This window comes from Phytophthora infestans, genomic scaffold (assembly GCF_000142945.1).
Source record: "Phytophthora infestans T30-4 supercont1.91 genomic scaffold, whole genome shotgun sequence".
NCBI lineage: Eukaryota > Oomycota > Peronosporomycetes > Peronosporales > Peronosporaceae > Phytophthora > Phytophthora infestans.
The window spans coordinates 85,950-97,824 of record NW_003303668.1 but is presented as its reverse complement, the minus strand read 5'-3'; the positions used below and the strand labels follow the sequence as shown (position 1 = coordinate 97,824).

Here is an 11,875-nt window from a genome sequence, read left to right as displayed (position 1 = left end):
GCTCGCCCGAACAGATAACAGAGCAGACACAGAACAGAGCAATGTGCACCGGAGGCCGCAAATTCATTTGTGAGGGCGGCAACAGGCAAAGGGGGCCACTAATGAGAGCACATACAGTCAACGTGGACGTTACCCATTGACCACCTTTATTAGCCAATAAAGGCGAGCAGCCAACTATTGCTTGGTATCAGCCAATAGGCAGTTGGCACCTGTCTTCGTATAGACACGCACCAATGCGTGGCTGTAGAGGCGCCGACGGGGGCCAAAACAGCTCATTCTCCTTTTTTCAGCGGCTACTGAGCAGAGCTCCGACCTCTACCACCACAGTGCCGTAGCTCAAGGAAGAGCCAGGGGTTCGCCCCTGAGGTGCCCGTTCAAGTCGGGCCGGCGCTATCCTTTGGGATTCGGTGGGGGTCTGATGCTTGTGATGCTGAAGCAGGACGACGCTAGGACTGAACGACGGTGTCGCTGGGGAACGCTGCTGCCACTTACAGACGCTTGTGGTTACGTGTGATGCTGCTGCGGGTACGCTCCATGTGGTTTGGAGTGTGCTGTGTTGTGGGTTTGCGTTTTGCGTGGGATGTTCGTGTGTTCTACGTGCTGCGTGACATGTACGTGCTGCTGGAGCGAGATGGCGCTGGACTACGCTGGCACGGATGGACGGCGAAAGGCGCTAGAGCTGAGGCACGGCGCCGTCGCTGTTTGGTGAGCTGCTGCTGTTGCTGCTGCTGGGCGACGCTGGAGCGAGTTCATGATGCTGGCCACGGCCGATGCTACAGCTGCATGTGTCAAAGCGTGTGTGTATACAGTGTACTAACAAACGCAATATGTATTTGCTTGGTTTGAAACTTACACGTGGCCTGCTACTGCGAGGATGTCTTGTGTGTCAATTGGTGCAGGATTGACAATTCTTCCAATCGCAAGCAGCCGCTTGTACGCAGCGATGTGCTTGTCCAAGATACCATCCTTGTGGAGTGGGCGCAGCGCGCGCAGGACGCTTCCAGATCCCTTCGCGTTTGTGCCACGCGCCTTCAAGAAGGCAATCACGGCTTCTTCCGCGCGGCGACCGGCGCCGAGGACTTGGTATCGGTAGTCCTTCGCCTTCGTGTCCAGCTTGACACCTTGCTCGAGGAATACTTTCATAAAAGCGACGACGTGGCGCGACTCTGACTTTTTCTGGCGGTCGGCAGAACTCCAAACGGGTAGCACCTTCGTGTACCACTCGTACCATGTGGTCGACAGGTGCGTCACTTGCTTCTTCCTGCGTTTAGGCTTGGGATCTTGATCTGACGTTGCGTCCGTTTGTTCACGCAGCACCTGTGTAGCTTGTGTGCTTGGACTATTTAGTATAGCAGCTTCGACGATTGTCAAGCGAGCGCTCAACGTGCGATTAAGCGCGATAAGCTTTTAATGACAGCGCCGTGATGACATCCTCTGCATCCTCTTGCATCATCTTGTTGCTTGTTGTTGCGATCAAAGGTTGTCGACGGTGATCTGTTCAGGGCCGATGACCAGGCCATCATGTCGGCATGAGAAATTCCAGACGTGTCCAAGCTCTCCTCCACGCGAAGCACGATCGGCGCAGAAGGAGACAGCGCCTTCAACAGAGGGTAGTACTTGACCAGGTAAGCGGTAAGTACAGCAAGAACTTTACCACTAACGTTGAACCGGGGGTCTTTCAATCCCGAGCATGAACTGTACAGGATGTCTTGTAGGCGCGCGAGTTGCTCCTGCGTGGAGTGATCCAAGACCTCAACGTCGAATGCTTATGCTTATACTTAAAAATAAAAATAAGAATAAACACTTCTGGATGATGTACCTTATCTTCGTCAGCCCCACCAGTCCGAGCCACACTGCTATCCCTGGTTGGCTCTTCATCCAGCATAACCGGGATTCTCTCCATAGTGACATCGTCCACTTGGAGATATTGTTTCGTTGAAGCTGTGTCAACATAAACACTTTTGGCACATCGTCGACACTCCACCCGCTCAGTACACGCGCGACCTTGCGGTCCTCCTGCGGTGTGTTGAACACATACGCGAAGCCTTTGTTTACCTTGCTCATGTCCCAGGCGCCCCGGTCGAAGATCCACTGTGGAGCAAGCTTCTCGTCCGCATTCGCATGTTGAGCGTCGCCGCGACGGAAGGAGTGCGAAGAGAGGGCTTCTGACGCCCCAGCAGGGTTTGAGACGCGCTTGAGGAGGCGGTTCACGTATGCTTGGACTCCATCTTCCCCGGGCGTAGTCTCCCTTGGTCGGGACGGCGTCGACAAGCTTGGGCCTGGAACCGCTGAGGGTGCTGCAACAGCGGCAGCGTCTGGCAGACTTGGTGCGGGTGGTGTGCCAGCAGGCACGGACGAGCATGGGCCTGCGAGTGCAGCCATCAAAGAGACCGGGTCCGCTTCCAGTAAATCTGCTAGCGGCAGTCCGGGGGCGCTGGTGGTGGCTTCAACGGGAACAAGGTCTGGTAGCTGGCTGAGCAGCGAGCCGCATGGTGCATCCTGCGTTGCCAGCGCCACAGCCAACGCGTGGATTGGGCAAGTCAGGAAGTCCGTCTTGTCTGGCACGAGCGTTAGTCCCTGCATCTCGGCGGTCTTAACGCGCAGCAGACGCACGTAGAAGACACCGTCAGCTGAAACTGACACGTGCTGCTTTTTGATGTACCCCAGGTCCGACGATCGCCCGAAGCAGTGCCACATCGGGCACGCGAGTGCAGAATCCTGGTAGTCGGCTTTCACGCGAGCGTTGCTGTAGACATATTGTGTAAGTGCATGCAGGTCCTCCTTTGTACAAGGAGGCGCCTAGTTAACAATACCTCCTTTCTCTGTTTTCGGACAGTGCTTATCTAGAGTTTTACTTTGCTTCAGTAGCTGAAGCTCCGTAGGCACCCTTAGATGAGGATACAGATCAAATAGCCAAAGCTTTACATATCTATAATACGAAACGGCAGTGTTGCGTGCAAGTTTGCCTTTCTTACCTTCGTTAGTAGCCAGATAGAACCCAAAGCGGTCCATTATTGAGGCGAAGCGCTTGCCAGTCGTGTCAGACGCAATGCTAGCCTGCACATACTCTAGGCTTACCATCTCCTCTTCCAGCATACGCTTGAAAGCGCATACCGCGGTGGTACGCGCTTTCTGCGTGTTTGCTGGCACGAACGATGCCAGGCTCATGTCTGCTTCGTCTGCTTTCCAACTGTGCACTCCTAGCCACTAAGACTTTTGTGCTGCCTTAGGCTGGCGACTTGCCTAACATAGGATAGTACCTAGAGACCGGAAGTGTCAGCAATGCCCTAACAACTTGACATTTGTATTGACATATTCATATTTTGTCATTGGTTCCGACAAATATTTGTCGGAAGCTGTCGGAGCCGGAGCCCTAACCTTAGATTATATGATTGGCGGAAATGTTCAAATAAAGATTTGTGGTTGGTTTAAAAAGTGTTGCTTCCTGTACAATTACAATCTCACCTAACTATCGGTCGGAAAGACGTGTATATTCATCCATATATTTCGTTTTGCACATGTCTGTCTATCCATGCATCAGCAACCAGGTAGACAGCTACTTGTGTGATTAGTGTTCTTCAGTGTTACGACTGAGACGGCCCAGTCCGTTCAAGGCGGCGACACGGTAAGCTTCCGCTAGCGTTGGATAGTTAAACACAGCGTCGCGGAAGTAGGTCAGAGAGCAGCCCATGGCCATTGCTACCTGTCCAATGTGAATAATCTCCGTAGCTCCCTCTCCGATGGCGTGGACACCGAACACCTTGAGTGTGTCAGGATCGAATAGGATCTTCAAAGTGCCACCAGCCATGGCCCCCATCATCTGGCCTTTTGCAAGTTCCGAGTACTTGGCAATTCCAATCTCGTAGTTGACGCAATCCTTCGTGAGTTGCTGCTCCGTTTGGCCCACCATAGAGATCTCTGGGATTGTGTAGATGCCGTATGGATAGTTGCCGTTCTCCAATTGACTCGTGGCAGCGAGTTCCTCGTCCGGATTCCACATGTGGCACGACGCCAGACGACCTTGTTCCATGCTTGTGGAGGCAAGTGCTGGGGCACCAATGCAGTCGCCAGCAGCGTAGCTGGAAAGATAAGCCAACAGAAGAATGGGTAAGACTACCGCGACCACCTGACAAATAAAGGGGTGCCCAACACCTACATGTGAGGCTGGTCAGTCTGGTAATTCTTGTTGACGTTGATGAGGCCGCGATGGTTGCGCGAGAGTCCCACCGCTTCGAGATTCAGTCCGTCCGTGGCCGCCTGACGGCCCACCGTGTACAATAGCGCGTCGGCACTAAGTGCCTTGCCGCTGTTGAAGAATACCTTCACGCGCTTGTCCGTCGTCTGAAAACTCAGCTACCATGTTAGAAAGCGGTTTCAATCCACGTATTGCAGCGTCCTCGACAATTTACCTCAACTTTCTTAACAGTCTCGCCCAGTAGGAACCGTGCTCCGTTGCTCTGCATCTCATACGTGAGGTTGCTGATGATCTCGCGGTCGCAGAAGGACAGTATCTGTGTACAACAATCCACTTAGTATCGCCCTTTCCCTTTATTGTACTTGAAAACACTCACGTCTGGCCGTCCATCCACGACTGTGACTGTGTGGCCAGGCACGACATTGACCATGGATGCGTATTCCATGCCGATGACACCAGCGCCCAAGACGATAAGCGAACGTGGCAGCTGGTGCATGTCGCGACTGAGGATCTGGTCACTATCGATGACAACCTTACCATCGATAGGGATAAGCGGGTTGTGTGCAGGTCTCGTACCGCATGCGATGAGGAATTTATCGGCCTTGATACGAGAGAGTGAGTCCACATTGCTGCGACCTGTGACTGAGCTGTTCTTCTTCTTGTCGTCCTCATCTCGGACGATGGAGATCTCGTGCTCGTTTTCGAAGCGCGCAAAACCTGGCACAACGTCCACTCTCGCAGCTTTCAGCTGAGCGCGCACCACGTCCTCTTCGGAGCTCACGACTCGCTGCACACGATACAAAATATCCTCGATTGTCACGGTCTTCATACTGTAGGATTTGCCATAGAAACCATGGTGACGATAGCCTGAGAGATGCAGCACAGCCTCACGAAACGTCTTGGACGGGATCGTGCCCGTGTGAACACACACACCACCCAGTCGTGTCTTCTTGTCCACAATGGCAACACGTTTACCCTGTTTGGCAGACTCGAGTGCGCACTGCGTGGCGGATGGTCCACTACCGATCACCACTAGGTCGTAGGCCGCTACCTGCGGCTTGAGCGTCGAACACAGACGCCCACGCAGCAGCGGGGTCGAGCGCGTCGCCGCGGTCCAGAGCCCCACCATTGCCATGAGTCAGCAGTCGGGACGTGTGAGCCCCATGTTTGCTAAACTCATATGATTGGTTGAAATGCGGCGCCAGCTGAGGCTGTGTGTGATGTGGCCCACACAGTGTATGACCTCAGGCAATATTACAAGATGGCGCGTAACGAGGAGAAGGCGCAGTCGCTGCTGAACCGATGGACGTCCATGAAGCAGGACTTCGCGGACACCTTCAAGAAGTGAGCTTCAATGAATGCATACGAACCTAGGTTTGTGCTGTGCCTGACACTGGTGTTGTTTGCTTTTCACTGCCAGTCGGAGGCCGTATTTGGCCTCGCAGTGTGACACCCTCAAGGATGCTGAGCGCTGGAGACGCCAGATTATCCGCGAGATCTCTAAGAAGGTGGCAGATATTCAAAATGGTGCGTATTGCAGTCATGAATGCCCGTATACATCTGGTCTAACTGTTATGTCGATTTGGAACTACCAGCCGGCTCAAGCGAGCACGTGATCCGAGACCTGAACGATGAGATCAACAAGCGCATCCGTGAGAAGCGCCATTGGGAGCGGAGAATCGCGCAACTAGGAGGTCCAGACTATTCCAAGTCGCAGCCACAGTCCTACGATGCAGATGGCACTCCTGTGAGTTCGGTTGGAGGATACAAATACTTCGGCGCCGCTAAGAACCTCCCAGGCGTACGCGAACTCTTCCAGAAGGAGGACGTCGAGCCTCGAAAACGCACTCGCCAGCATATGTACAAGCACATCAAACCAGATTACTATGGATTCCGGGATGATGACGACGAACAGCAGCTTAAGGACGAGGATGAAGCGGAGAAAAGGCTACGACAGCGAGCTATGGACGGCTGGGACGCCGCTGAGGCGAAGCGCAAGACTCAGGTTGCAGAGCTGGTACGTGAGACGACCAAAACAGTTCTGTAGTAGTAGTGTCGTCTGACACGATTAGGTGCTCACCTACACCTGCAAGCAGCAACAAGGAGTACCGGCAGCATGAAGAATCTGGAACAGAACGGATTGATCTACTGTGGAATCACTTCTGCTACTGTAAGTGTGCAGGGTTGATCGTGGCGAACTGCACGTGAGAGCCTCAACGGGAACAATTCATAATACCGAGAGAGCTGCTTCCGCGGGGAGCTTTTTTCCTTGTGCTTTTTTATTCATGAGTGTTGACGTGCGGAAGACGAAAGGAGCACAGGGTCATCTGCTTTAGGTCGGCTGCCTGCCTCCCCGTCGTCAGCCACTCGCTCCACCCCGCCGCGGCCAATAATTTCAGGAGGAGGAGGGCCGAGCCCTCGCACACGGCTCGACTGCTGATCCGTCCTTAGTCCTTGAAGTGGCGGATTGGGTTGGCCTTCTGGGCCTTACCGTACTCCACAGAGGCAGCCTGCCACTCAGCGGAAGTGGTCTTGGGCTCGCCAGCCACAGCGCCACCGAGATCCGGGCCTGCCAGCGCAATCAATAAAGTTAAGCCCCGGTATTTTAGAGTACAGCTCAGCAAGACGCACCAGTGTAGCGGAAGAAGGCAAAGGTGCCGTATGCCACGCCAATAATGGTAGGAATGGTGATGGCCATTGTGTTGCCCTTGGAGAGCTTCTGCGAGAGCGAAAAGAACATGCTGCTGACGTAAAATGTGGCTTTTGGAGACTGCGGCAGGCATGAACCACCAGGTTTCTGGGGCCACAGTCGAAGTTGCAAAGACCCGCGGCGTGTTCCGAATGCCTTCGTGAGCCTCCTGCGTGTCATAGGTTTAAACTCGCGTACAGCTAACTATTTTCAAGATGCGGTACTGCGTAGAAGCTCAAGGCTTACTAATACAAAAGCATTCTTTTAAAAGCGGGTGCTCACATCGACAGAATAGGGTTGAATCTTCCGATACAAAAATCGAGCTACGACACGGATATTTACCTCCTCAGACTCCACAACGAACGCACACTCTCCCATTGGCTAAAATACGTCCGTTTCAAAAGTTGTTTTTAGGAAGATAGGAGTACGTAGCTAGGCACAACATACACGAATTCGCGCTGGAGAAGTAAGATGCCGATTGACTTATTGGGAGAGTATGGCTACAGCGATATTTCCCTTCACATTGCTTTCGCAAATGCTGATATTGCTGGGAAATTTATCAATGACTCTGCACTGAGTCTGTACGGCTCGAGAACAACCAAAACTTGAAGGGGTACTTGAAGCAATGGTGAGCCAGACTCTAATGAACGCCACTCAAATGCTGCTCCGCGAGGACGAGGCCAGCGTTGTATTAGACTTGATCATTGAAGAGCCCACGTTGGTCCTCCCATTGAGCTCGGAAGGTGCTCCTCATGTTAACGTCACTGCAGATATGCTGCGGCTTGCCCACTTTCCATCCAGTGTAAACGTATTTCCGATTCACAAGGTACGACACAACTGCGTATAAGTCCAGCACATTCATAATTAACCTCAGCGCAGAATTTAATGCAATCACTACTACGTACTCTGTCTTGACTGACGCGGTAGACCCACGAAGAATCGTCGCCTTGATGGTGCAGCGCAGGAGCAGCACACCCCATATTCCCAGCTCATAGCACTCCCAACACATTAGACTAGGTCGACTCGCCGCACTGCACGCGACTCCAGTCCGGATGCGCCAGGACACAGCGTCAGATCTTCACGAGCTCCAGCAGCACGTCCGGGCTCCAGTTGCGGCCGCTATCGGGCAGCAAGTCCTCTCCATTGACCTTCACGTCCTGCAGGTCCGTCATGGGCGGCGGCAGGACTTCTGTTCCGAAAAGGGCTGCTGCAGCTGCAACGATGCATGCTGGAACGCGACGACAAGGTCATGTGTACGGTGGTCGGCCTTTTTGTAAATGGCAAGCAACACGTAAGAGATGAAACGGACGTATTTTAGCCAATGGGAGAGTGTGCGTTCGTTGTGGAGTCTGAGCTGCTTCGTTGTGGAGTCTGGAGGTAAATATCCCAGTTACGGATGGTATCCTGCTACTCCTTTAAAGTCCGATGTCGTACCTTTAGTGAGCTCAACCCATCGTAAAACTTCGCCACAATATCAGATCCGGACTGATTCCAATACTTCGAAGTACAAAAATGAGTGTTTGTATGGGATGAGAGCTTTTTGTGTGGAATCAGACGACTGGAGAGCAAACTTGATTCATCCTTGTGACGGGGGATTGCGTTAAGGCACCCAAAGAAGACGACAACACAACAGCCTTAGAGCACCCTTAAGATGCTTCCGCACCATTAGCACTGATCAGCGCCCGTATTTGTGGAAATAAATTACCAACAGAGGCAGCCGACAGAGGCGAAGTTTCACGTTAGTGCCGTCCATATTGTCAATTTTGCATTTCATCACATTTAATTGTCACATTTGATTGTCTTGTTGTAGCAGCTAATCCATCAACAACTTGTTATTTTTCTGAAGCACCAGGTATTTAATTGCACCAGGTACATGTACGTGGTGCACGAGCTGCGCTCTAGAGATGAGCGCGAGAGGCTCGACCTAGCGTTTGCATTTTAAGGAGAGGTAATAAAGGACTTGCACGTGAAGCGAGCGAGGCAATGGCTCTACGCAACGCCTAATGTAGAAGTGAATTGTCAAAATAGGCGTGGAAATGCTAAACACACATGTGGTTTGTTATATTGATCAGGAACAAAGTAGTAGCGCGACCCTGAATGTATCACGATGTTTATGTTGACGCGGAGAACCTGCTGGTTTCTTCATCCGTCCTCTGTATTTCAGCTAAATTCCCGGTGCTTGTCGGTACCCGCTTTGTTGTACACAGCAACATCCATGCGAGTCTCAATCGCATAACGCGGAAATATGCGTCAGTGACACGATGACGCCCAAATCTGCGAGCGTTGAGCACATATGAGTAAACCATTCCGATGATCATCACTCCACAGCAGATACCATCGGGCTGAGTCGGCTCACGGATCCAGCTCGTAATTACTTCTTTTGGAAACGATTCTTTTGAGCCACTATCAGTATGCCACCTTTGCAAGTACGGCAGAAACTCATTTTTCCATGCGCTCAAAACTTCTTTGCGATAGCATTGCTGATCAAGCGGCTCGTAAAAGTTCACTCTCAGCGTTGTTGGGAACAAAACTTCCACGACGATAACTCCCCAGTGATCCGTACTCAAGTGAAGCGGCAGAATCACAAATTGCGTCTGAGATAACCATTGTTTCTGGTGGCTTTGGCCATCGCAATGCCAGAGTCAGCAATGAAAAGGCAGCACATCCTCGTGCACTATCTGCTATCAAAGTGATTGCCGTGTCGATGGCAGCGTCGTTTAGCCTGTCGCGTAGGGCTCCACAAGCAATATCGTTGAACTTTACAACGCAGGTTCTCGACTTAGTCTTCAGCTCTGTCATCAGCGATAGTGTCGAAAACTTCTTGATCACATCGTCGGACAGTGCTTCGTGCATTTGTGCAGATTCGGAATGTAGCAACCCGTTCGTTTTGGTCTCCATAGCAAATAATTCAACTGGGTGGGCCTGAACAAAGCGCCATTCCTGTTTTATCCACTTCAGGTCCTCAAGGAAACCCTTCGATTTCGCCTTTATGTCGTAAAAACTCCTCATTCTGTACAAGAAAGAGCTACATAGACATCACCAGTGTTAGTAGCAAACACATGACTTAATGATTGTGCTGTGGCGCCCTTAGTACTCCTCGAGCAACCTTAATACTCTTGTAGCACCCTTGGTACTGCAGAGAAGAAACTGTTGACGTACCTGTGGAGAGCGATGTCGCTTGAGCCGAATGAAACCATGAGCCCCCATGGTGCGTCTTCCTTATTGGCAGCAAGACGGGCCCTCTTGTTCAGCATCGAAGCCTCTGCTTTTTTCAAAAGAACGTCTGAAATAACAAATGAATGTTCCTTGTGGCTGTTCGCGCTGGTTTCCGTTGCAATTTCACATCTAACGGGACGAGCTTGGATGAATTTGTCAGTCATCCGCACTGGATACTGGTCGAGCACATTCGAGACCTTCTCCACGTTTGGATGATAGTTAGACCACTGAATAATGTCTGTCATCGTTGTCGTCACCTCAGAAGAAAGCAAAACAAGAGCAAACTTCGGCTGTGGGGTGCTCCATCCTTGCTTCTTCTTTTTTCTTGTTCGAGGTTTGGGGGCTGGGAGCTGGAGAAATTTTAGATCTCGTGCTTTTGGGAAGAATGTCCGATGACACGGTAGCCTCAACAGGCAGGACTTTGGATTGGTTTGTTTTGATGTCAGATGTATCCACGTCCTCGTCGTCCGGAGAGAGTTGTAATGCAGGTTGTTCAGAAGGCAGCGCAGGTTGTGTTGGTTCTACAAACCAATTATCGGACGGCGCTGTATCTTTGTCTGAAAGAGAAACGTCGTGCATCGAAATGCTCCACTTTCAAGCGAGGTCAGCTAGAGATTCAGCCTTCATGGCCTGTTTTTGATCAACTTCCATTTCGGCCATCACATCTGCGTAATCGAGTTGGCCCAGGTAGCTTCCCGTATCACTCTTGAAGCTATCGTCAATGGATCCACAGTCACCCCCTACTTCTTCCTCGAGCACTGTCTTTCACTTACTCATCTGCTGGTAAAAGTCAACTGTCGGCAACGCACTAAATTTTTCAAAGATTGATTCAAACATTGCTTGTGCTCTTGCATATTTCTCAGCGTCGGATAAGACAACCATATTTGCCTGTTCCTTTCGTCGTAGACGCACGTACTTAACAGAACGTTTTCCCGTGCTCAGAGCCGCAGCAGAAATATTCTTTAAGGGTGCTGCAACGGCTTGGGGCGCCATAACCGGAGGTGGTCGTGCCTTCACCATATTAACCACCTCACGAAGTGGGAGCAACCCATTTTCAAACGTCGCGTACAATTCTTCAGTCTTTGTCATGCCCCATCGAGCTGGTACTGATTCTGCTGGAAGTGATTCGAATCCATGAATTTTGCCAGCAACAATCATTACGTGCTGGCAAGGAAGTCGGCAGCTTTTATAAAACAAACAATTGCACGACCATAGTAGATCGTCAACACACCATTATTGATCATGCAAACACACCTTCCATTCGGATTGGGCCAACCCGACGTGTCGACATGTAGCTTCACTCTGGTGCACCATGAACAAGTTCCACTGAAACGAAACCTTCACAAATGTTTCGTTAGACAGCTTCGCAGCAACGCGTTGCAAGAACCGAGGAATATCATCCGGTGGACGCGATTGACTTGAAAACTTGCGCAACGATGTCAGGACGTGGTTGACACCATTGACTTGGTTTTGTAGTAATCCCGCGATTGTTCGATCAATCCGTGATTTTTTTTCCAAGAAGCCGTTTAAGCTGGTTCCAATTCCTTTCAATCCTAATCGTCGTCGTATTGCCCGCTGTAAAGTAATCCCCACGACCATGGTTCGACCACATATCACTACACCACTCCCAGTTTGTTTTGAAAGTACGTAAAAATCTTTGGGCACGGCTTACTACAAATATCGAGACACTTTCTTTTACACAGTTTCTCGAATCCATCTCTTGCTCGCTCAAAAGCTTCTCTGGTAGTACTGTACATCATCTGCTTGATCGAGAT

General features: G+C 51.2%; 4 protein-coding genes across 4 annotated transcripts; 1 reads left to right on the top strand and 3 right to left on the bottom strand.

Annotated features, from left to right (window-relative positions):
* Nucleotides 1-3,568: 3,568 nt before the first annotated feature.
* Nucleotides 3,569-5,336, bottom strand: PITG_19065 (pyridine nucleotide-disulfide oxidoreductase, putative; the record flags this gene model as incomplete). The annotated part of the gene is made up of 4 exons (XM_002997012.1): nucleotides 3,569-4,079; nucleotides 4,157-4,341; nucleotides 4,410-4,511; nucleotides 4,572-5,336. The coding sequence occupies 4 exons, from the start codon at nucleotides 5,022-5,024 to the stop codon at nucleotides 3,569-3,571; spliced, it is 1,251 nt and encodes a 416-aa protein (XP_002997058.1).
* A 120-nt stretch (nucleotides 5,337-5,456) lies between these two features.
* PITG_19064 (pre-mRNA-splicing factor ISY1) lies at nucleotides 5,457-6,315 on the top strand (the record flags this gene model as incomplete). Its single annotated transcript, XM_002997011.1, has 4 exons — nucleotides 5,457-5,539; nucleotides 5,616-5,722; nucleotides 5,791-6,216; nucleotides 6,299-6,315. 4 exons carry the CDS (start codon nucleotides 5,457-5,459, stop codon nucleotides 6,313-6,315), a joined length of 633 nt encoding a protein of 210 aa, XP_002997057.1.
* Nucleotides 6,023-7,079, bottom strand: PITG_19063 (uncharacterized protein; the record flags this gene model as incomplete). Its single annotated transcript, XM_002997010.1, has 2 exons — nucleotides 6,023-6,764; nucleotides 6,827-7,079. 2 exons carry the CDS (start codon nucleotides 7,062-7,064, stop codon nucleotides 6,643-6,645), a joined length of 360 nt encoding a protein of 119 aa, XP_002997056.1.
* Nucleotides 7,080-7,954: 875 nt separating this feature from the next.
* Nucleotides 7,955-8,144, bottom strand: PITG_19062 (uncharacterized protein; the record flags this gene model as incomplete). The annotated part of the gene is made up of 1 exon (XM_002997009.1): nucleotides 7,955-8,144. One exon carries the CDS (start codon nucleotides 8,054-8,056, stop codon nucleotides 7,955-7,957), a length of 102 nt encoding a protein of 33 aa, XP_002997055.1.
* Nucleotides 8,145-11,875: the final 3,731 nt, after the last annotated feature.